Source organism: Simochromis diagramma, unplaced genomic scaffold, assembly GCF_900408965.1.
Source record: "Simochromis diagramma unplaced genomic scaffold, fSimDia1.1 OVJJ01000388.1, whole genome shotgun sequence".
Lineage (NCBI taxonomy): Eukaryota > Metazoa > Chordata > Actinopteri > Cichliformes > Cichlidae > Simochromis > Simochromis diagramma.
In genome coordinates, this window is record NW_024387093.1 from 102,760 (window position 1) to 126,714 (window position 23,955).

Here is a 23,955-nt window from a genome sequence, read left to right on the forward strand (position 1 = left end):
GGTGCTGTTTTGTATTTTTAGAGTGATTTAAAAACAGTTTGTGCTCCTTTCCTGGTTACTGAACCTTTACTCTTAGTTTTCTTTGCCAGTCTAGTCTTGACTTTGATGCCACACGAAAACTTTGTATTTCACCATTTATGAACTAATATTCAGTTTATGAGAGCAGAGCAGCCTCCAGCTTTGAATCCATCACTGGAGGTTTAACAGCATTGTTAGGAAACAACAGCTAACTGATGACTGATGGATTATATGTTTGGAAATGTGTAATATGTAAATGTAAAGATTTAGAAAAAAAGCAAATACTGGAATATAAAGATCATTGAATCACCTGGTTTAATTTATTTTTTTAAATGTATTGTTGATTTTCAAAGTCAAAATTATCAGTCTGCTTATGAAATACTTTTATTTGATCAGTTTTGATCAAAATAAGAATAAAAAAAATAAAGTCTTTAAAGACAAAGACACTATTTTACATCTTATGTCCTCACACCTGGATTCATTGGTACCACAGAGACCACCTTAATATTGCAAACCATGCCAATCCTAAAAATAATAATGCTGTGCAGACATGGATAAATATTCTGCATAGATGTACTGTTTTTTTAATTTTTTTAAAATTTTGTACAAGACCCATGACATGTGTACAAACCATTCATTAATTCTTTTTATTTTTAATGATTGAAATTTAAATTCTTCTCTATAAAATGGTGCAGAAGACATTTTTACTGCTTAAAGATTTGTAATTATGCTATTAAATAGTGGCAAATATAACCTAAATAATTCTTTGGATATACATTTTTAAACAAAGCAAAGCCAATTAAAATGTGTCTCTGTGCTGAGACCTGGTGGAACTAAAAAGGTTTTAATTCTTTCACTGACTGAAAGCTCTCACCACCTGCAACAGTCACAGGCAGCTTCCTGCAGGAACCTGGTCACAGCAGAGGTCTTGCATCTGTTTTAACCCTTTTATATGCCAACACCTCACTGCTGATATTTATGGCAGCTCTGAACTATAATTATTTATGGTGGATCTGTCTCCTCTTGTGCTTGTTTATCATCTCCTCAAGCTAAACAAGGATTTTATTTCCACACTTTTATTTGGAATCAGCATTCTAACTCTTTTTATGTTAGCTCCCCATCAAACTCCTATAAACCACCCTTCCAACAGATGACATTAAAAAAAGTTTTACAGTCTATTTAAAAGTTTTGCTAGACTGCTGTGATGACATAAAATCATGGTTGGCAATTCATTTTTTTGAATGTAAACGATCAAAAAACAGATTGTATTATTTGAACCTTCAGACCCTCGTTTTGCTCTTAAGTGTAACCTTGTTCCTCTGAAAAAGTTCAGAACTCTCTTTGAAAAAAATCTGCAGGTGATCTTTGATGACAGTTTCTCATTTGAGAAATAAATAAATTGTGTTGTAAAAGCCAGACTCTGCCTCCTGAGGGCCTTTGCAAAAATGACGTTCGTTATGTCATCTGCTCACTTTGAGAAAGTAATTCATGCATTTATTTCATCCAGGCTAGTGTAATATGCTTTATTTTGGTAGCAGTCAGGCTATAATGATTGTTTAGTCTCTGATCTTTTAACTAAACAAACTCCAACCAGAACTCTAAGGTCAGCTGATAAGTTGCTTTTACTGCTCACATTCATTTAGAAGCAATTCTCAGATGTTCAAAATACAATCAGATCCAGTCGCCGTTTTTTTTTTTGTTTGTTTGTTTTTTGTACTTATTTATTTTCTTTATTTATAGTTGATAGTACAGCTTAGATAGTGTTATACGCTCTATTGCCATTCTCCTGCCCCACTTTGCTCTATTGTCTCGCAGCAGCAGCAGCAGTCGTATTTTGGCCCACTGTCATTTAAGTTTGTAGGGATGTGTTTATGTATCGCTCTCTAGGTTCTTCCACAGCATTTCAGTCAGTTTGAGCTCTGAACTTTCTTTCAACAATTGTGAAACCTTCACTCTTTTGTTTTTCAGCCTTTCTGTTGCTGCTGTACTTGTGTAATTTTAGCAAAGGCAAATATAAAAAAATAATCCCTGTGCTGATCAAAACAGAAATACAGAATATTATGTGTGACACAGTTTGTTTCATCTTAACTCGGGTTTCATGATATTTGATCATTTACATGTTTCCATCTTTAAATTGTTCTGATTCAGTCATTTTTACTTTTATGTTCTTCTTCTAAACTGAACTGCAGCGAAACCAAAGGCTGAACTGAGAGCTGATAGGACAGCTGTTCCAGTAGGGGGCAGTGTGACCCTGACCTGCTCTGTGAACCCATCATCATCATCGTCATCATCTGGATGGAAATACTACTTGTACACAGATGGGAAATCTTATCAACCTGTGACAAATGGACAAATCAGTGTCTCAGAGGGAGGACGCTACAGCTGCAGAGGAGGAAGAAGAGAACAAACTTACTACACAGAGGAAAGTGAGTCAGTCAGGATTGACAAAATTGGTGAGTTCAAACTTTAAATTTCCCACAAAGCACTACATCTGATGGTAACTGAACTTTTTGTCATTCATGTGTTTTTATTGTACTTTCTTGAACATTAACAGTCCCAATCAGGCCTGTTGTGACTCTGTATCCAAACTGGTCTGAGATATACGGAGGAGAGACGATCACTGTCAGATGTGAGATCCATGGAGGAGACACTGAGTGGGATTATGAGTGGGAAACAAACAGCATCATAAAACCTCCAAATCAAACTGAATACAGGATTAGCTCTGCTTCATCATCCAACAGTGGAAACTATCGCTGTAAGGGCAGAATGAAAAGTTCACAGCATGAAACAACAGAGTGGAGTGATTCAGTCACACTGACAGTTTTTCACAGTAAGTTGAAGATGTTTCATCCAGATTATCTGTTTTATTAAAATAAGTGAAAACACTTGTTTCTCTTAAAGCTTTGCAGCTGTTTCTTTCGTGCTTTTGAATGAAATGTTTGTTTTTATTCTCCGGTCATCTTCTTGTTGCACTGGAGACATTTACAGATAGCTAAAACTAGAATCTTAGTTCACACGAGCACTTTACAACTAGCAGCCCTAAAATAACAGACCAAAGAGCAGAACTTTGTCTATGGGGAACAGAAAACTGAAATATAGAAAAACCTTCCAGTGCACATTAATTTATAATCAAAGTCATAGAATAATATAAATAAAAGTAAAAGTCACTCACTGGACCTGCAGAGTGGCTGGTTAGGAATAGTCAGTAACACAGTGAGTTACCAGTACAACACCAACACAATGAATGGAATTACAACACTGAACGCACAAAATCAGCTGTCCACAGATTTACAGAGAGAACCTTCCACAGTCACAGTCTGGTGTGGAATCAGTTCTTGTTAAATCCTGTGTGTGTTGGAGCAACAGAGATTATGGTGGAGTCGTATCACAGTTCAGAAGTGTGAGTCAGTTTCCTGATCTCTAGACAAGTTGATCCATCAGGAACAGAAGACTTTAGTGGAAGTTCACATCTCCTAGGCGTGGATCACCATCGAGGTTCAACAGTCTCAGGTTTCAGCGCCAAGATCTGCACTCGGCTAATAAACCTGATCTGTTTTGCAACACAAACACTGAAGTCTTATTCCAGCATTCCTAACAGCTCAGCTGGAAATCACATCCAAACTGCTCCCTGCAATGTCAGCGGTGAAGTTGACTGTGTGTATTAGTGTGGCCTAAACACATCTGTGCAACAGGAAATGTCAGCTTCCACAGCAAAAGAATATAAAACACACATACTAGGTCTCATCTTAGCTATCAGAGGCTTCAACATCAGATTTAGTAAAGAACAAGCACATAGCATGCTAACTGACACCAAAGCAAACCAACTGTGACTCACCAAATCCTCATTCAAACTCCATCAAACAGATTTTATCCACAAGGACTGAAGTTGGACACCATCACTGTCAAAGACTGGAAATAAAAATGCATCTGTTCACAACTTGCTCTGCTGTTGAATCTCTTCCCCTCACTCAGGTTTCTCCTGCTTGCTGTGGTTACACTGATTGGCTGTCACTGGTACATGTGATAAAGGAACAATACACCAAAAACAGAAGTACAAAATAACACCAATGAAATGATAACTGCTCACATTCATTTAGGAGCAATTCTCAGATGTTCAAAATACATTCAGATCCAGGTGCCATCTTTTTTTGTTTGTTTGTTTGTTTTTGTACTTATTTATTTTACCATACAATACCACCTTTATTTATAAAGCACTTTAACATAAAACCAGAGTTCACAAAGTGCTGTACATGCAAATAGCACAAGTAAAGTAAAGAAAATCAAAAATAAGATAAAATAAGATAAAATAAAAATAAATAGCTAAAATAAATGAAAACATGTTAAAACAAACTGAGTCAACCCCTTTAATCAGTGCCAAAGGCTTCAGTGATTAAATATGCTTTAGGAAAATGTCTAAACTCAGAAAGAGAAGAGACGTGCCTAACGTGCAAGGGCAGATCATTCCACAACTTTGGAGCAGCTACAGCAAAAGCACGATCACCTTTAAATTTATACTTAGTTTTCGGTACCTTAAGGAGCTGCTGATTGGCGGACCTAAGGGAACGGGCAGGTTTATATGGTTGGAGTAGCTCTGAGAGGTAGGGGGGGGGCCATTAAGAGATTTAAAAACAAATAAGAGAATTTTAAAAACAATCCTAAGATGTACAGGTAGCCAGTGGAGTGAAATTAAAATGGGGGTAATGTGCTCAGACTTTTGTTCCAGTTAAAAGACGTGCTGCAGCATTTTGTACAACCGTTCCTTCATTTATAGTTGATAGTACAGCTTAGATAGTGTTATACGCTCTATTGCCATTCTCCTGCCCCACTTTGCTCTATTGTCTCGCAGCAGTCGTATTTTGGCCCACTGTCATTTAAGTTTGTAGGGATGTGTTTATGTATCGCTCTCTAGGTTCTTCCACAGCATTTCAGTCAGTTTAGCTCTGAACTTTGTTTCAACAATTGTGAAACCTTCACTCTTTTGTTTTTCAGCCTTTCTGTTGCTGCTGTACTTGTGTAATTTTAGCAAAGGCAAATATAAAAAAATAATCCCTGTGCTGATCAAAACAGAAATACAGAATATTATGTGTGACACAGTTTGTTTCATCTTAACTAGGGTTTCATGATATTTGATCATTTATATGTTTCCATCTTTAAATTGTTCTGATTCAGTCATTTTTACTTTTATGTTCTTGTTCTAAACTGAACTGCAGCGAAACCAAAGGCTGAACTGAGAGCTGATAGGACAGCTGTTCCAGTAGGGGGCAGTGTGACCCTGACCTGCTCTGTGAGCCCATCATCATCATCATCATCATCATCTGGATGGAAATACTACTGGTACAGAGATGGGAAATCTTATCAACCTGTGACAAATGGACAAATCAGTGTCTCAGAGGGAGGACGCTACAGCTGCAGAGGAGGAAGAGGAGAACCAGTTTACTACACAGAGTTGAGTCAGTCAGTCAGGATTGACACAACTGGTGAGTTTAAATGTAACTTTCTACAAAGCACTACATCTGATGGTAACTGAACCTTTTGTCTTTCATGTGTTTTTATTGTACTTTCTTGAACATTAACAGTGTCAAACAGGCCTGTTGTGACTCTGTATCCAAACTGGTCTGAGATATACAGAGGAGAGATGATCACTGTCAGATGTGAGATCCATGGAGGAGACACTGAGTGGGATTATGAGTGGGAAACAAACAGCATCAGAAAACCTCCAAATCTAAATGAATACAGGATTAGATCTGCTTCATCATCCAACAGTGGAAACTATCGCTGTAAGGGCAGAATGAAAAGTTCACAGCATGAAACAACAGAGTGGAGTGATTCAGTCACACTGACAGTTTCTGACAGTAAGTCATATTTGCTTTAAGCTGTTTGAACACTTTGTAAAATGTGTTTCTGTTCATATAGACTGAGATTATTATTCTTTGTATAAACTGAGCTCACTGTTCAGAGACTGTACTACATGTTCACTGAGAGAAAATCTTTGTTGAACAGATGAACCCCGTCCTGTCCTCACTGTGTCTCCATCATGGCTGAGTCCTGGAGCCTCAGTAACTCTGAACTGTGAGGTTGAACATCCGTCTGCAGGATGGAGCTTCTACTGGTATAAAGCTGTTCCTGATCTGAAAACATTCAACTATAAATCCTCCAGTTATGAGCTGCTACCTGATGGCAGTGGGACTGCACAGGACTCCTACATCATTCATGGACAGACACACACAGCAGGATATGTGTGCAGAGCTGGAAGAGGAGACCCAGAGTATCACACTGATCACAGTCAACCAAAGTTTGTCTGGTCTGCAGGTCAGCTTGTTTCTCTCTGTCCTTTCAATGAGCTCATGTTAGCTCATCATTTTTATTCACCAAGTTTTAGACCATTAAAATCTCATCACCATGACAACAACTGACATCTGTGTACATTAAAACTCCCCAAAAGAAGAACTGAACTGAACTTTTCCTTTCTCTCTGTGATCAAACCAAACTGAATTTCTTTGTTTCCTTTTCTTATTTTTCAGTTTTTATTTAATGTGATAACATGAAAAACAAAAGACATCTATGAGGTTTTAAATGTTTTGATATTTAAACTCATGTTACTGTTTGTACTGATTATTTTTACTTAGTGCACAGACAGGATTTACACAGTTAAGACTCTTTGTTTAGTGCTCAGGTAGGTGTTCAGATAAAAAAAGTCAAATATAGTTAATAAAGAAACAAAGATGTCAGCAGGCAGGTTAACAGCTCTGACAAATACAAGAGAAACACTGACTACAGATGGACGCTAGAAGAAGACGTCACAAATAACAGCTGCTGTTATTGTTCATTTAAAATATACTTCAAAGGTTTTTAGTTTTGGTCCTGCTGCTGCAAAATATCTCACTGTAGAAGGAATCTGTGAAACAGACAATATCACAGAATTATGACAGAAACATTACAGCAAATGACTGAAGTGTGTTCAGAGTGATCTGTATCAGGTAGATGATGCTGAGAGTGATGACTCAAAGCTCATGATGTCACATGACCTGTACCAAGCTCTACATGAGCTGCCAGCAGATAAAGCATGTGGGTTAGATCATCTTAAACATGTCAGTATTCGGCTCCTTTGTTTTCCATTGATTTGACTGTCTGTGTGATTCAGGGCTTGTTGTCAGACTCAGTGTTGTCTCACCAAACAAACACTTTATCACATTGAACTATTAAATTTGATTTTCAAAACAAAAGCTTCAAACAAATATTTTCACTGTGATATTTTGAATCCTAACATCTGTGAGCTTTGTCTCTTCACTGCATGTTGTTTCCAGATGTTCATTCAGCAGCGTCTCTCACAGTGAGTCCTGACAGAGTGCAACACTTCACCTCTGACTCTGTCTCACTGACCTGTGAGGGAAACTTCACTGAGTGGAGAGTGAGGAAGTTCTCTGAGGATGGCCGACTCTCTGACTGTAGGAGAATGACTGGATCCACATGTAACTTCAAAACATCAAAGTCAGATACTGGAGTGTACTGGTGTGAGTCTGGATCAGGAGAGTTCAGCAGTGCAGTCAACATCACTGTACAGAGTATGTTATTATACATTTACTTCTTGGATCTGAATGATTTAGACGTCACATGAACATTTGTCTCAGCTTTGCTCTATGTGAAGTAATTCTATGTGGCAAAACAAACAAAAATGAGAATTTCAGACAATTTCAGGCAACAAAGCATCAAAATATTCTTGGTTGTTGGTCTAATTTCTCTTCATCCTTTCATAATCCAGTTTGTCATAATTTGCCAACAGTATTTTTTATTTTCTCTGTCAGAATAAAACTCAACAAAGCTCAACATCTCTGTCATCAGATTAGATGAACCTTTAATGTCTCAATTCAGAGAAATTTGTGAAACACATCATGCAAAATAACACAAACATACAAACATTTACAATTTCACCTTCAACCATTCAATAATGTCACCGTCAATAATTTGACTCCTGCAGGGAACATCCCAACTATATTTCCAGTCCTCATAATCACTCAGAAAACCAGGTCTGCATGTAGATCATGAGACACGACTCACAGCTTTTTCTAAAAGTTTGCACCAGCTGGTCTGACTGAAACAATTGTGTGTGATTGTTTCACAGATGATGGTAATGTTCCTATCCTGGTGAGTCCTGTTCATCCTGTGACTGAGGGAGCTTCTGTTAATCTGAGCTGCAGTTTGAAAACACAAAAAATACTTTCCAATGTGTTTTTCTATCACAATGACAAACTTATTCAAAATGATCCCCGAGGGGAGCTGAAGATCTCTGCAGTGTCAAAGTCTGATGAAGGTTTCTACAAGTGTCAGTACTCAGGAAGAGAGTCAGCACAGAGCTGGATGTCAGTTAAAGGTGAGCAGGATCAAAACATTTGATGTGTTTCTGTAAATGAGTTTCATGCTTGAGAAATAACATCATATTATCTCTTTTAATGTTTAAATCCACCTGAGTCTATTTAGTCAGAACTTTATAAAACTATTATGTAATATCTCTATATTGTCAGGTTTAATATTGTTGTGATTCAGGACTTATGTGTGGGACTCAGGTGAAAACAGCAGAGGATGTAATGAGTCAGTTTCTTTATTCAAACAAAGGATAAATAATTTAACACAACAGATTGTGAGCTTTGACTCAGTCAACAAGAACAAAACATAAATGAACCTAAACTTAAGGAGTGAGTCCTACAAAAACATCTTAACTCAGGTGAGAGAGACAGGCCAGAGGAGCGGACATAACAGTGTGAGGGCGGCAGATCTGTGGGAGAGGAGAGAGCAGTTAGGGCAGGAAATCTGAGGGAATGTGACAAGTGGCTGCAACAATGCCTTACTTGGAGTCCAGACTAGCTGGGTTTAGTGGATAAAGCAAAGGTCTGTGGAAACTGCTGAACGATGGGCAGGCAGGCAAGTGAGGAAGAGGCTCCGAGGGGGGCAGCGGTGGTGGTGAAAAGGGGGGTAATGATCCAAGGTGGCAGGCGTCTGACTGGAGGTGAATGATGGCATGAAAACGAATCTTGAAGCAGGAAGAAACTGAAACAAGGGGAAAATCTGTTAGCATACAAACCTTATTTTCCTAGAAAGGATCCCAGCAGACCTGCCTGGTTACCTCACTGACGAGCTGCAGTCATGTTAACTATCCATTAACATTTGGCTACAGCCACCGAGGTCTTCAAGGTCAACTTAATGACTAAATAAAAATCCTTATGACACAGAAACTATGATTCTTACAAAGGTGTTGTGTCTTGTCAACATATAGAAAGTACTGTATAAAGTTTTAAATTATAATTTGTTTGACCTCTGACCTCACTACATTTCACATCTGCTCTTGTTGTCATGTTGAAACAAATCTGCCTTTGGACTTATTTTTACTGAACTACAAACTTCTGACAGTACAAATAAAACAAAATAAATACACTGAAAATACAATATTGTTTCCTTAAAGTAAATGCTGTCAACAGAGTGAGCTGCCTTAGCAGAGATTTGTGCTCTCAGAGTTCTTCTTTTACAGTTTATTAATAATTAATTATTGTTTGTTGTTGCAGTAACTGTGTCTGGAGCTGACAGCTCTTCATCTCCTGTGTGGTTGATGGTTGGACTGGTTTGTGGAGTCTCTCTCATTATTATTCTCCTGCTCTTGTTGTATCGCTGCAGACAGTCCAAGTGTAAGAGCCTCTTCTTTTCATGCTGTATTAGAGAGTTTATTTACTACATACACTTTAATTATTCACACATATACATGTATTCTGATCTCATGACACTAAATATCAGTGGAACAATTTATACATGACAAACATGTGTAATAACATTTGTCTCTTTCACAGATTCCTGCTTCACCAGGTTGGTAAAATACTTTTTATTATTATTTTAAACAAACATCAGTTACTTTTGAGTTTATTGTGTTTATTTCCTGTTTTAGGTCGATCCAGTCTGAGAGTCACAGTCCGGGCTCCTCCACAAATCATGGAGTCAACCAGAATGAAACTCATGTGTACGGCTCTCTTCAACATGGTCAGCATTTAAACTGATCTTTATTATTATTATTAATATTGACTTTTATTAAACCTCCATTAACATGAACATTTAATAGGTTCAGTTTGAGTTCACGAGTTTTTTAAAGAACATTTAAAGATCTTACAGTCCTGGTTTTGACTCACACAGTGTTTCTGTTTTTGCTCTGATCTTTAGTGTAACTGTAATAAAATGATTAATGTGAGCCTGGCTTGTTTTTTCTTTAGGTACTGCTGACGTCTATGAATCAGTCACACAAGTGACAAACAGAAATGGTCAGTATATGTGCTGAAAAGCACAGAGCAGTTAGAGATGAAACTTGTTTTTGATTTAATGAAACTAATTTCATGTGATATGTTTTTACAAACCTGTAAATAAAATATGAACATTTCACTATTAGATAGTTTTACAGAGTTTATTTACTACATTCACTTTAAATATTCAAACATTCATTCTGATCTGATGACACAAAATATCAGTGAAACAATTAAACCTAATAATTGTAATTGAAAGAATCTGAACAGTCTGATGAAGAAGACCAGCTCTGTTCTGGGACGTCCTCATGACCCAGTGGAGGCAGTCAGTGACAGGATGGTGGCTCAGCTGTCACCCCTGTTAGATAACACCTCCCACCCCACGCAGGTCACTCTGACAGCACTGAGCAGCTCCTGCAGTGACAGGCTGCTGCACCCACAGTGTGAAGGAGAGATTTAGGAGATCTTTCCTTCCAGCTGCTGTCAGACTCTACAACATACATCATCATGTGAAAGCACACATGCACACACTGGTGTCTGTAAATATCTCAATGTGCAATACTCTATACTTGCTGCTACTAACATCCATCGACTACACGATGAAATGCTGCTATTTGCAGCTGGTACAACAGAATTGAACTTCTCTACTTTTTGTGGTGTGCATTATTATTCATACTTTGTGATATATTATATTATTTAGTTTTAGTCAGTTACTGTTCTTACTGTCTTTGAGCCACTGTGACCACTTAGATTCCTCTGAGATTAATAAAGTATTCTTATCTTATCTTACAGATTCCTGCTTCACCAGGTTGGTAAAATACTTTTTATTATTATTTTAAACAAACATCAGTTGCTTTTGAGTTTATTGCTGTCACGTCTGCCGTGGCAGATGAGTGGAGGCTGAGAATTAGGACCCAAGATGCAGGCAGCTGAGATGCAAATGAGTTTTATTCATAAAGAGGTGAAACAAACAGAAACAGCAAAGGCAAAATGATGATGCAGGGAGACACGGGGGACAACACAGAATGATGCAGGGAAAGAACACAGACGAACCAGCAACAAGCACACGAGGACACACACTATAAATACACACAGAGGAAAACGAGGAATAGCAAACAGGAGGAAGACACAGCTGAACCAAATTGAACTGACGAGACAGGGGAAAACATAAACTGAACACACTAACAGAAGACATGGATCTTCACAATAAAACAGGAAATGCACAGAGACACGGTGCAGACTCTAAACAGGAAACACAGAAACCAAACTCTAGGAACTAAAAAGTCTAAACCCCAGTACACAAACAGAACAAACACAAGATCATAATAATGAAAAACACAAACCGTTGGGTCAAAAGACCGAGGACCATGACAATTGTGTTTATTTCCTGTTTTAGGTCGATCCAGTCTGAGAGTCACAGTCCGGGCTCCTCCACAAATCATGGAGTCAACCTGAATGAAACTCATGTGTACGACTCTCTTCAACATGGTCAGTATTTAAAACAATCTTTATTATCATTATTAATATTTACTTTTAGTGGGGAAAGGCTAATTGATCAATTTAAATTGCCCATAGGTGTGAATGTGAGTGCGAATGGTTGTCTGTCCCTGTGTGTGAGCCCTGCGACAGACTGGCGACCTGTCCAGGGATAGCTCAGTAGGTAGAGTGGTGGCCCCATGATCGGAAGGTCGGGGGTTCAACTCCACTGAACGGCTACCCTGAGGTACCCCCGAGCAAGGTACCGTCCCTACACACTCCTCCCCGGGCGCTGCATTGGTGGCTGCCCACTGCTTCACTGGGTGAATGGGTTAAATGCAGAGGAACTATTTCCCTATGGGGACTAACACATACACACACATTAAGGGTGTAGCCTGCCTCTCGACCTATGACAGCTGGGATAGACTCCAGCGCCCCTGAAAAGGATAAGCAGAAGCAAATGGATGGATGGATGTTGACTTTTATTAAACCTCCATTAACACGAACATTTATCAGGTTCAGTTTGTGTTCAGCAGTTTTTTAAAGAACATTTAAAGATCTTACAGTCCTGGTTTTGACTCACACAGTGTTTCTGTTTTTGCTCTGATCTTTAGTGTAACTGTAATAAAATGATTAATGTGAGCCTGGCTTGTTTTTTCTTTAGGTACTGCTGACGTCTATGAATCAGTCACACAAGTGAAAAACAACAGAAATGGTACAGTATATGTGCTGAAAATCACAGAGCAGTTAGAGATGAAACTTGTTTTTGATTTAATGAAACTAATTTCATGTGATATGTTTTTACAAACCTGTAAATAAAAATATGAACATTTCAGGTTCAGATGAATACGATGACGTCACCTCCTCTCTTATTGAGTTTAAAGAGCTTAGAACTAAGAGTGAGTACACCAAAGTTAATTTTATAAAAAGAAAACCTGGTTTGGAAAGTTTTTTTAATTAGTATGAAATTAATTTTGGGTGGACTTATTAATATAAGTTAGGTCCAGCGGCATTTTTCTCATGTTAGAAAACACAGACATTTATTCAAATGTATTATTTTGTTCTTTTCACCTTTTTAAATCTGTGTATTTAGTGAGATGGGAAAACAGTTAAACACCAAACAAATGAAGAATTAAAACATATGTTCATCGTTCTTTGTAAGCTACACGTTTGCTTTGCAAGCCAAAGTAATCTATTACTGGCATTATTAGCATGACAACACATTACAGTGATATCAAAGTGCCACTGCACTAAGAGCCAATTATTAGTCTGGACCAAAGCTAAGTGGATAATAAAGCTGTATTTTACTCTGATCACTTCCTTCAACATTAAACTCGTCACTTGGACATTTCTGATCAATCTGAACAAAGCATGAGCTTACAGTACCTTGAAAAAGTATTCATACCTGTTGCACTTCTACACATTTTGACACCTTTTTTTAAACTGAGATTTTCTGTGATAGACCAACACAACGTAGCACATAATTATGAAGTGGTATGAAAATGATACATGGTTTTCAAAATTTTAAACAAATAAAAATCTGAAAAGTGTGGCGTGCATTTGTTTTCAGCCACCTGTACTCTGATATCCCTCATTAAAATCCAGTGCATTCATTTACCTTCAGAAGTCACCTATTTAGCTGCTCTGTGGAGGCCTCAGTGGTTTGTTAGAGAACATTAGTGAACAAACAGCATCATGAAGACCAAGGAACTCACCAGACAGGTCAGGGATAAAGTTGGAGATAAGTTTAAAGCAGGGTTAGGTAATAAAAAAATATCCCAAGCTTTGAACATCTCAAGGAGTATTGTTCAATCCATCATCCAAAAATGGAAAAAGCATGCTACAACTGCAAACCCAGGGTGATCTCTAAAACCTGCAGGACACCAGCCAACCCCTGGTTTAGATCAAAGAATATTCTTGTGTTAGAATGGCTCAAAGTCCAGACCTAAATCCCACTGAGCATCTGTAGCAAGACTTGAAAAATTGCTGTTCACAGTCTGGCTGAGCTTGAGCCATTTTGCAACAAATAATTGTCAAACATTTCAGTCTGTAGATGTGCAAAGCTGGTAAAGACAAACCCCGAAAGACTTGCAGCTGTAAATGCAGCGAGCAGTGTCTCTACAAAGTATTGACGAAGGTGGGTTGAAAACAAATGCATGCCACACTTTTCAGAGTTTTATTTGCTTAAAATTTTGAAAACCATGTATCATTTTCATACCACTTCACAGTTCTGCACTATTTGTGTTGGTCTATCACAGAACATCCTAATAAAAACATTTAAGTTGGTGGTTGTAAGGTGACAAAATGTGTAAACGTTCAAAGGGTATGATACTTTTTCAAGTCACTGTCAGTTCCCAGGAGAGGTCTTAATGTTTTTTTACTGATACAGAAGAAGATAGAGAAGTGTTTCAGCTTCACATGTTTTGCAAAAAAAATCTTTACAACACAGAACAAATTACAAATGATAAGTTATGTGTCTGAGGCCAGATGTTTACATGAAAGTAAAACCAGATGCTTTCCTCGTCCACACAGATACAGAGTCTGTCTCCGCCTTCTGAACAAATCCTATAAGGTACAGTAACATTACACACCTGTAAAGACTCAAACACAAAACAGAACTTCACTTTGCATCAAGGGGAGACAATGCTTTCATAATAAACCTTATTGTTCTCCAACACAGGTGGGACAGACACAGGGGCAGCCAGTGACCCCTCACACACGTCCTTATGCTGATATCCAGGCAGGTTCTCAGTGTTTGTAGCTGCTGATTTATGCAGCAAACATTTCCACAGTCCTCTGCAGCAGATTATAGAAACACTTCTTCTCTCAGCTCACGACAGAAGATCTACAGCTGGGACACTGTTAAGTGGTTCTACGTGAAAAATAGTTAAATATTTACTCAAACATGTTCTTGTATGTAAAACAGGTTCAAATGCATGAAATTATATTTGTCCTTTATAGTGGACATTAAAAAACACCACATGTATGAACGATAATTTACATCTTAGAGCCCTGCTCTCAAACACTGACTCAGATGTAACTGTCTGTGAAACTGGATTTAAGAAATAAGAACGTAAAGTTCACAAAACATGTCAAACAGACTCTCCTTCATGAAGTCCTCGTTCATAAAGTTCTTCACAGACCTGAACATTACAGCTAACAGCTGGATTTTCCTGTGTCAGTGCAGCTAACCAAACAGCGCAGAACCTCTTACTGCTAAAGAGACAGACGGTGAAAGCAGACAGTATGTCCTCCGTTTTAACATAAAACTCATTGTTGCAGCTGAGAGCAGCACAACAGTGACCCCATTAAACTGATGTTTAGTTTTAGTGTCCTTATTTTCACTGAGTTATTGGTTCTGCTATTAGTTACTTAACATAAACTGATGTGAGTCTTTGACTGAAACGAACCAACTGACCTGGTGATGTGATGCTCTGTACTGACAGAAGATGGCGCTGAACATCTTTTTATAACTCTAAGCACTTATTTCTTAAATGAAGCTTCACAGTCAGAGTTACATCTGTGTCAGTTTTTGAGAGCTGGGCTCCATGATGTACATCAGCATTTATACATGTAGTGTTTCATGTCCCCTTTAATGCTGAACACCTGATGTGACATTTCCACACATTAATTCTGCTCAGTACCTGATTGTTTTCCATGTTTTCCATCCTCCATCTTCCAGTTTTTGTGATTTGGTTCATGTAAACATTTCTGATGGGTTTTTTTTCATCAAAATATTTTAATTTGCACTTAAGTTTGAACTCTTAGAGATTACACTCACTTTGTTTTCACAGACTTGTGACCATGACACAAAACTACAGACAGAAGTGGATAAAATCTCAGTGTTACTGGTTTTAGAAATGCTTCACGATAATAAAAAATACATCATTTAGAGTCAAAATATCATAAATGGTAACAAATATAACTGTTATCTTCGGGTTAGTCACAGTCAAATCATCATCTGCATCAATGAATGTCAGTGAGGCGTCCTGAAAGTCGTCACGTCTCCTGTTCAGTGACCGTCTCTGAGAATCACTCTCCTCTCCAATCAAATCACTTTTCTTCTGTTTATCCTCTTGAGTTGCTCTTTGATGGTTATGAATCATCGCTCTTCTTTAAACTGTGAAGTCGTTGCTGTTCTTGGGAGACATTTCTCTTTTGTTCTGGTATCAAATTGCTTCGTGTTTGCTGAGCTTCACCATCTTTCTGGTCACCTGTCAAACTGTTGCTCATGTTTCCAGAGCAGCTTTTCTTCTGCTCAGACTGCATGTGTGCGTGTGTGTGTTTCCAGCTATACCATACATAGACACGCGACCTTTCAATGAACTTAAACCGTGTGTATGAGGTATGCAGAAAAGCAGAAACAAGCACTTTGCTAAACTATAAAAACAGGAACTTGTAATAAGTCATGTCTCAAACAAACATTTAAAGGTGTGAAGTCTTGCACTTTAGAAGAAACAGAACATGGTGCTTTCCTAATGTATAACATAGCTCATCTCTGGACTAAGCTGCACTCTTAATAAAGAAAGCACATTTTGTCAGCACAGACACAGATAAAGGAAATAGTAGAAGGTTGAAAATAAATCCTCTGACTGTCTGGCTTCTTCTTCATAATTATAGCCATATTAGGACAGATAAAGGCAATGATTCTATATCTATATATTTTAGCACAAATGACAATATAAAAAATATCAATGCCAACAGAATCTGCCTCTGTTTAGTTTTTCTGTTCATTTGTCCAGACTGACACTTCTTTTGCTCTAAGAAATAAGAACACAATGATCGGGACGGTGTAAGCTACAACCCTATAATCACTTTCTGTCACCGACCTCTCAGCTAAACCTGTGTAGAGTCATCCAATAATAACAACTGGGGTTGCCACGATTCGTTGACTAGTCACGATCAGGTCAGCTAGTGTTCAACACAAAAACAAGAAGAAGCCGTCTCCAGTATCGTAGCTGTGTCCAAATTCAGGGGCTGCATCCTTTGCAGGTGCATTTGTAGGTCGATAACGTTACAGCAACGCAACGAAGACTGTCCAACCTCGAAGACTCCTCCAAATGCGTCCTTTTCCCTAGATTGGAAGGATGGGTCGGGTGTATTCTTTGTGGCCCGATCTAACCCAGAATTCTAGTTTCCAACAATGGCGGCAGCTACTTTGTTTTAATATTACTCTTTCTTGGTCACAAAATAAATGTTTAAGATATTTTCAGTCGAGAATGTAGCTGTGTAAACTTCAAATATCTGCTCGATTTATCAGGACATTACATATTTGCAAAAGTGTTGCGATCTACCCTCATTCATGTTGTGTGTTCTGTCTGCCTGCGTAAGTTTATTTTGTATTTTACTTCAGCCAGTTTTCTGTTTTGTCGTCCAGCATTAAAGCTGTATTTAAGTTCACCTTTTGCTTCCATCTGTGTGCATTTTGGGTGCCACCGGAAGTAGCATATGCTAAGGTGCACATAGTCTTTTCGCATTACCTCAGTAAGACCATGTGAAAATTAAAACAAATCATGCTGGGTGAACTTAAACACATTTGTTCCCCTTTTGTTAAGACAGAAAAACGCAGCTTGTTTCCAGTTTCACAAAACAGGCGGCTTGTAAAGGGCCCACAGGAGAAGGAGAGGTCCCGGACGCGAAGGCAGTGTGGCTGAGAGTCATCAAACGCAAGTGGAAGGAACCCCGCTGGATTGGTCCATATGAGGTATCGGCTCGGACGGCGACAGCGGTCCAACTGAAGGGGAAAGGCGACACCTGGTACCACTGGACGCAGTGCGCGGCCGCGCACGAGGGCTTGGTGGGGAAGGATCAATCTCCACCCAACACAGGTGAAATTGAGAGGCAGAATAAACCCTCACACCTGTGCAACGGGCCGACCGGTGGTCTACCCGGAAGGTCGAAGAAAGAAGAGCAGCCTAGGAGGAGATCGCCGCGCCAACGAAAAGGAGCGGTACCACACTGAACACCTAGAACAAGAGAGAGGCTCTGATAAAGGGCTTTGAACTTTTTACTACACCATAACATTCACATACCACCATGCCATCACAACAATCAGACACTGGTGATGAAAGAAGAGTTTCAAAAGTCATCACAATGTTCAAAATTATTATGAGTTTGATGTCGATTATGTTGCTAATCATGGCTATTTGTTTTTTGATTTGTTTGTTGCAGACCGACCCGGGAAACCAGTCTGAGCACGGAGGCCATGCCAGTCCGGCGTTGTTTGATACACCAACTACACCACGCGTGATCCATAGTGATTTAAAGCTGCGGGCAAGAGTGAAGCGCGAGGTCTCTGGTAAAAAGGATGAGTGTCTCAGCACATATGGTGGTTTAGAATTAGATTATGTTATTGGCTCTACAACTTCTTTTACATTTGATCTGTGTGATGTTGTCAATTGTAGGGACGCCGGCAGTGCTTGGAGGGGATATAATGTGTGGCTCTGTTGGGATTATTGAGTGAGTACACACTGCGAGAGGGGAAATCGTCCATATGACAGCTGGTGCCGTAACTGGGACCAGGTAAGGGGTTACACTGGGCAAAATTGGGAACCGTTAGAACTAGGATCAGAAAACGAGCTTAAACTACAGAGGGATTTTAGCCCCTCTGGAAACGCGTTAACCTTATCATTGGGGAATTGGCATCGCAAACAATCTATGTATTTGGTTCTGGGGGTGGAAACAGCGGGGGTTGATCCAAAAGGGTTAATTAAAGTTAATTTCTTAGAAAAAACTAATCGCGTACCGTCAGGTAGAGAAGACATGATAACTCGTGTGATTTCCAGTCCCCCCAGCTCTGTTGCATCTTTTACAGGGCAGGAGGGGAGTGGGTCGTCGGAAGCTACACCAGAGGAGCACGAACCAAGGGAGAGGCGAGTAGTGTCGGTGGACTACACCACCTTGAAACCTCAGGATTTGATTGAACGCGCTACCGGGTTCAGTGACAGTAACATCTGGCTGGACTGGATAGCTCAAAATGCTAGAGAACAAAAAGTGGCTAATTGTGTAGCTTGTGCTTCTGCAAGGCCGCGTTTATTTATAGAGCCTGCACCTCTGCATCCAGAGGATCAGTGGGGCTATGATTGTATGCTGCGGATGACTAGAGGAGCTGTGAATACGGGGAACTGCACTGTGTTGTCCAGTCTATTTCCCCCTATTGGCAAGCTCACGCAAGTAGGGCCGTTTATGCCCCGGAAAGATAATTATACGTGCTTTAAGTTTTCCACAGATAAAGTTAAATATCGGTTGGGGGAAATTGACCCCAGTTGGTGTTCGGTCACCCAGACGGGGAGGACCACCAACAATGTGAGTGATGCAGCCACCCTAATTGGGACTTGGGCTAGGAGCGGGCTGTATTACTATTGCGGGCACAGGACTCTACTGGTCAGTGTTCCTCTTGGGAGCGTGGGGACGTGCGCGATGGTGAGACTAGGAGCGCCACTTATGCTAATCGGAGATAAGGTAAAATCAATTCCCCCACACAATACGCGCACATTGGCAGCCAGGCGTAAAAGACACATTTTGAGGAGAAGAGGAATTCATGACACATACGCCTATGACCCTAGGATGAATTCCCCCACCTGGGTCGACTCCATTGGAGTGCCCAGGGGGGTTCCAAACGAATTTAAACTTGTTGATCAAATAGCAGCCGGGTTTGAAAATATTCCAATAATTTCTGCTTTCTTTCCAGTGACCCCAAACAAGAACGTAGATAGGATCAATTATGTTCACTATAATGTACTGAGACTCTCTAACCTCACCAGAGACGGCATGGAGGGGTTGGCGGAGCAGGTGGGTCCGACCTCGTTAATGGGAGTGCAGAATAGAATGGCCCTTGATATGTTGTTAGCGGAAAAAGGGGGCGTTTGTGCTATGTTCGCCGATCAGTGTTGCACCTTTATTCCAAATAACACTGCTCCAGATGGGTCGGTAACCAAGGCTCTGGAGGGCCTAAAGAGCCTTTCTGAAACTATGCATGATCACTCCGGTGTTGATAGTCCGTTGGAAGGCTGGCTGACCTCAGTGTTCGGACGGTGGAAGGGGGTTATCGCTTCGGTCATGTTTTCTTTATCTGTTGTGGTGGGTATTATGGTTATTTGTTGTTGTCTCATCCCTTGTGCCAGAAGAATGTTCAAAAGTATGTCTGTGAGGGCAGTGGACCCTGGAGTCATTACTCCAATGTCCATGATGCCAATGATGCATGTGGAACTGAATGTGTAGGCCACGGAGGGAAACAACTGTTTGTGACCTCTGGATTCTCCAGAGGTCAACAGAGGGAATTGTAGAAAAAGGAGGGGATGTTTTTCTCATTTTCATTCAATATTTTAATGTGGCATTATTAGTTCATTAGAAGTATATAACCAGCTTTGCATTAAACATAAATTGAAGTTTTTGACCTTATATTATTCTTTGCATTACAGTGATTGTTATAACTTTAGTTTGAGCTTCTCTTACAGGTACCAGAACAATAACATGATTTTCCATTGCAGGTGTAACTATGATCATTCCATACACATTGCAGTTTGTTGCTTATTCTAGAGTTGTGCTCAAGGTAATTAAAGGTTAAAAGCTACAGCCAGCGTGATGTCTGGCTGATCTATGGAGGGCAAAGGCTTTGAGCTTGGAAGGCCGCACCCGCTTACACAGCACTTATAAGATGTTATTCTTGGTGATTTTGTGCTTAGTCATGTTCTAATATGTTTTAAGTAGAAGTAGCTGATCTAGCAATATTCATTTAATATTATATGCTTGATTTAGAGCAATACACACTGATGGTCTTAATAAATGAAAGAGTCCTTGTAGCTGCCATGTTGTGTCTTAGCAGGGTACAGATGGTTCCAGGAGACGGGGGGCAGTCAGCGTCTGCCCTCGGGAAGGAGACAATGTTATTCTTTGTGTTAAATAAAATTGTCAACATTGATTGTATTACACCTGTCACTACGCATGAAGGGGCGTTCTAATACCCTGATTTTACAAAACTATGGTGATGTGTTTTTTGAAGAGAGATCTGAGACTGTCTGCATACAGTGTCCATCTCCCACGTGTGTGATCATTAAATCATCGTTTGACTCAACCCGACCGGACCAGTGTTGTTATTGTGGGTTTTTCCTATGGTGTCCATCCCCAATATTTTGAACTCGTAACAGTGCTGACGATAAACACATTTTGAATGAAAGCCGGGGAAACAAGTGGCTATTCTTTGTGAGCATATGGATCAGTCATATTACCATTATTTCACCCAAAGGCACCAAGTTAATACTTAAAAAAGCTGCAGCAATACACACAAATATAAACAGTACTCGGTGACAACTTTGCTTTTAGCCTTTAACCCTCTGGGGTCCAGGGTATAACTGGCCGTTTTTGACTACTTTTGATTCGGCCTCTATATTTCACCTTTAAAAACTGTTTATCTTGCCAATCTGTTATTTACCCATTTTGATATAATGTATCAGCACAATTTATCTAAATTCAGACAAAGTGATATTTTTGACTGTAAAAACCAAAAGCATGTTTAACGAATCATTTTCACAACTTGAAATGCAAATACAAATTGTACATTTTTTAAAAATATGCACAAGTTTTGCAAACAACAAAGTTATATGGTACTATTTACCTAAAAATGCAGCCAAGGCTCAGACGTTTTTTATATAACCATTTAAAACTGTTTACAGAACAATCAGGTGTTCTGCATCAAATAAGAAGAGAACAAATTATTTATGCAACTCCAAAAAATAGTTTGTGTCACTATAACACAGATGAGAACAGCACAGGGATAAATCCTGCAGGTCTGACAGCAGGTGTGTCACTCAGCGTTTACACTGCAGTCTGCCTTTGGTGGCTTTAAGACAGCAACTGTGACGTTCACTAGTAGAACTGACACACAAAACAAAACGACTACACTACACACTAACTACACAAGACAACAAACTAACTTGAGACTCCAAACACGGTAAACGTCACAAAGCTCTCACCAGTGTTGACTAACGCGTTACAGTAACTACGTTATTATTGTGGTAACGAGCACGGTAACTAGTTATTATGCCAAAATCAGGAACGTGTTAATCGTTACTGGGATTTAGATAGGCTCGTTACTTCGTGTGGTGGCTATCATGGAGCCTCCACAGATTGAGTACCATTAGCAAGTGGTGGAGGCCAGCAGGTGAGGCAGGAGGAGCAGAGACCCGAGGCGGCCGCCAGTCCGAGTGTGAACTGAACTTCGGGTAAGAAGTTATGACCTGCAGTCTATCTGGGTCAGATATAAACCAAGTTTAGGTGGAGTTTATTTTCGTTATGCTGACCTTTTCGTACTGGGTACTAGCTAGCATGACGGAGTTTCTATACAGCTGGGTGGGTGCTATGATGTTACTGATGTTGGACTTTATTTTGTTCATAAGGTTAATTAGTAGAGTTGCCAACTGTCCCGTAAAAAACTGAATCATCTCGTATTCAGAGAAAATATTATGCGTTTCTTATTGAGGTGAAAAGGAACAGTTTGTCCCGTACTTCAGCTACAATGAAAAAGACACAAAGCTGGAGTTATTCTGTGTCTTGGTTACAGTAACTAAACTAAGTACAACAATCCAGCAAAGCCTACAGCTCAGCCACCACCTTCAGCATCGGATGAGGATGATGAGCAGCAGTTGCTTTGGCCAAAGGCAGGAACCTGGAATGGTGCACCACCCAGGTGGAGAGGACAGCAGGAGAGAGAGGGAGGAACAACAACAGCACTGACAGGAAGTCAGAGAGGACTGGAGGACCATGACATCTGTTTGTGTATGAAATTTAAAGACATTAAGATCAAACCGCAAAAATGACAATACAGAATAGCTACAGTGCCGATATGTGTGTGAAGGGTTGTTGGTGGTTACTGTCTGTTCTGCCACAGGTTTATTTTTAATCTACTGAACGGCCTCATTTTCGTCTTGACCACATGCAAAAGAGGAAATGCAGCCTGTGGTTTGAGACAACAGTTTTGTGTGTAGCAGTGTCTTATTTTAAGCCATCAGTATCCAGCAAACATAAGGTCCTAAAGCACACTGCACTTTATTGTCCTCTTCATACCCTGATGAGGAAGATACTTTATAATATTAACATGTCAGTAAGATGTAAAGGTTTAATGATTGAGACCATGAACATATGCAGAAAGTGTTTAGACTCTGACCTGTAGATCAGACTGTGACAGGAAGGATCACTTCTCAAAAAGACGTGAATGATGGAAAATATTGTGTAAACATTGTTATTTGTATAACTGCAAGTTCACACGGAGCTGCAGTCTTATGTGCACCATCTCTGCACTGAAACAAACCTCAATGATCTTTTGTTGTTTTCTTCATCAGCCTGCAGAGTTAAAATGAGGAAGAACATTTACTATAGAAACTGTGCTTTAACTGCTACATTAACTATTTGCAGGTATTAAAGTAAAATAAAATAAAAAATTACACATCTTTACTGTAACAGTGTCAGAGCTGACAGGTGGGGAGGTCCAGACTAGGAAGAAGAAATTAACAGAAGGAAAGAGATTTAAAAAAAGAAAAAAGAGGAAATGACACAGAAAACAAACAGAACCTGAAAGAGAGCAGAAGGAAGACGGAGGGCTGAGGACAGGGCCCAGAGCTGTGATCACATGCACATAATATACAAGGACAAACCACCATCCACATCAACCCACTGCTCTAAAACACTTCAAAAACTCTGGTGTGAATGTGGTGTCGTCTTATTCTTGTTATCAAACCTCAGTAAGTGTAAAAAGGAACTGGAAGTTTGGTCCAGTTATAAGTGAACAGTTCAATAGTGGTTTGTTGCAATGCTTTGTGCATTTTCTCAGCATGCTTTCAAGATTTAACCTGTGGCGTCCACATATGTGGACATCACATTTTGTCTTGTCTAGACCACAGTACTCCACAGGACCTGATATCCACTCACGAGCACATTATTCTGCCACTGTTCTATCAAATTTTCAAACAAATGTCCCCATATGTGGATATCAGGCCCTTGTACAGCAAAATCAAGTACAAAGTAATTCTTTGTTTTTACATTCATCAGGTCCCAATCAGCCCAAATAGCAAAGAGAAATAAAAATGCTATGAAAGAGTTCAGGTCTTCGGAGGTTAAAGTTACTATGGCAACATGAGTAAAAATAAAGGTAAAAGTCTTTCAGGAATAATTATGATAAGATCCGTCTACAATC

At 39.5% G+C, this 23,955-nt stretch overlaps 2 protein-coding genes across 2 annotated transcripts; both read left to right on the plus strand.

Moving 5' to 3' along the window:
* Positions 1 to 1,881: 1,881 nt before the first annotated feature.
* LOC120742785 (obscurin-like) lies at positions 1,882 to 12,614 on the plus strand. The gene is made up of 16 exons (XM_040046226.1): positions 1,882 to 1,891; positions 2,208 to 2,471; positions 2,573 to 2,848; positions 5,229 to 5,495; positions 5,595 to 5,870; positions 6,019 to 6,327; positions 7,323 to 7,580; positions 8,138 to 8,386; positions 9,573 to 9,692; positions 9,852 to 9,867; positions 9,947 to 10,038; positions 10,266 to 10,313; positions 11,085 to 11,100; positions 11,689 to 11,780; positions 12,433 to 12,514; positions 12,605 to 12,614. The coding sequence occupies exons 1-16, from the start codon at positions 1,882 to 1,884 to the stop codon at positions 12,612 to 12,614; spliced, it is 2,385 nt and encodes a 794-aa protein (XP_039902160.1).
* A 4,368-nt stretch (positions 12,615 to 16,982) lies between these two features.
* LOC120742789 (syncytin-A-like) lies at positions 16,983 to 20,841 on the plus strand. Its single transcript, XM_040046230.1, has 2 exons — positions 16,983 to 17,829; positions 17,940 to 20,841. The coding sequence occupies exon 2, from the start codon at positions 18,426 to 18,428 to the stop codon at positions 19,986 to 19,988; it is 1,563 nt and encodes a 520-aa protein (XP_039902164.1). The 5' UTR covers positions 16,983 to 17,829; positions 17,940 to 18,425; the 3' UTR covers positions 19,989 to 20,841.
* Positions 20,842 to 23,955: the final 3,114 nt, after the last annotated feature.

Bases quoted from the DNA above. Each gene is read 5' to 3' on its own strand.
- LOC120742785 (XM_040046226.1), top strand. The intron at 7,581-8,137 runs GTATGTTATTAT...ATTGTTTCACAG, and splicing joins AGTCAACATCACTGTACAGA to ATGATGGTAATGTTCCTATC. The intron at 10,039-10,265 runs GTCAGCATTTAA...TTTTTTCTTTAG, and splicing joins GTACGGCTCTCTTCAACATG to GTACTGCTGACGTCTATGAA.
- LOC120742789 (XM_040046230.1), top strand. From the start codon at position 18,426: ATGTATTTGGTTCTGGGGGTGGAAACAGCGGGGGTTGATCCAAAAGGG.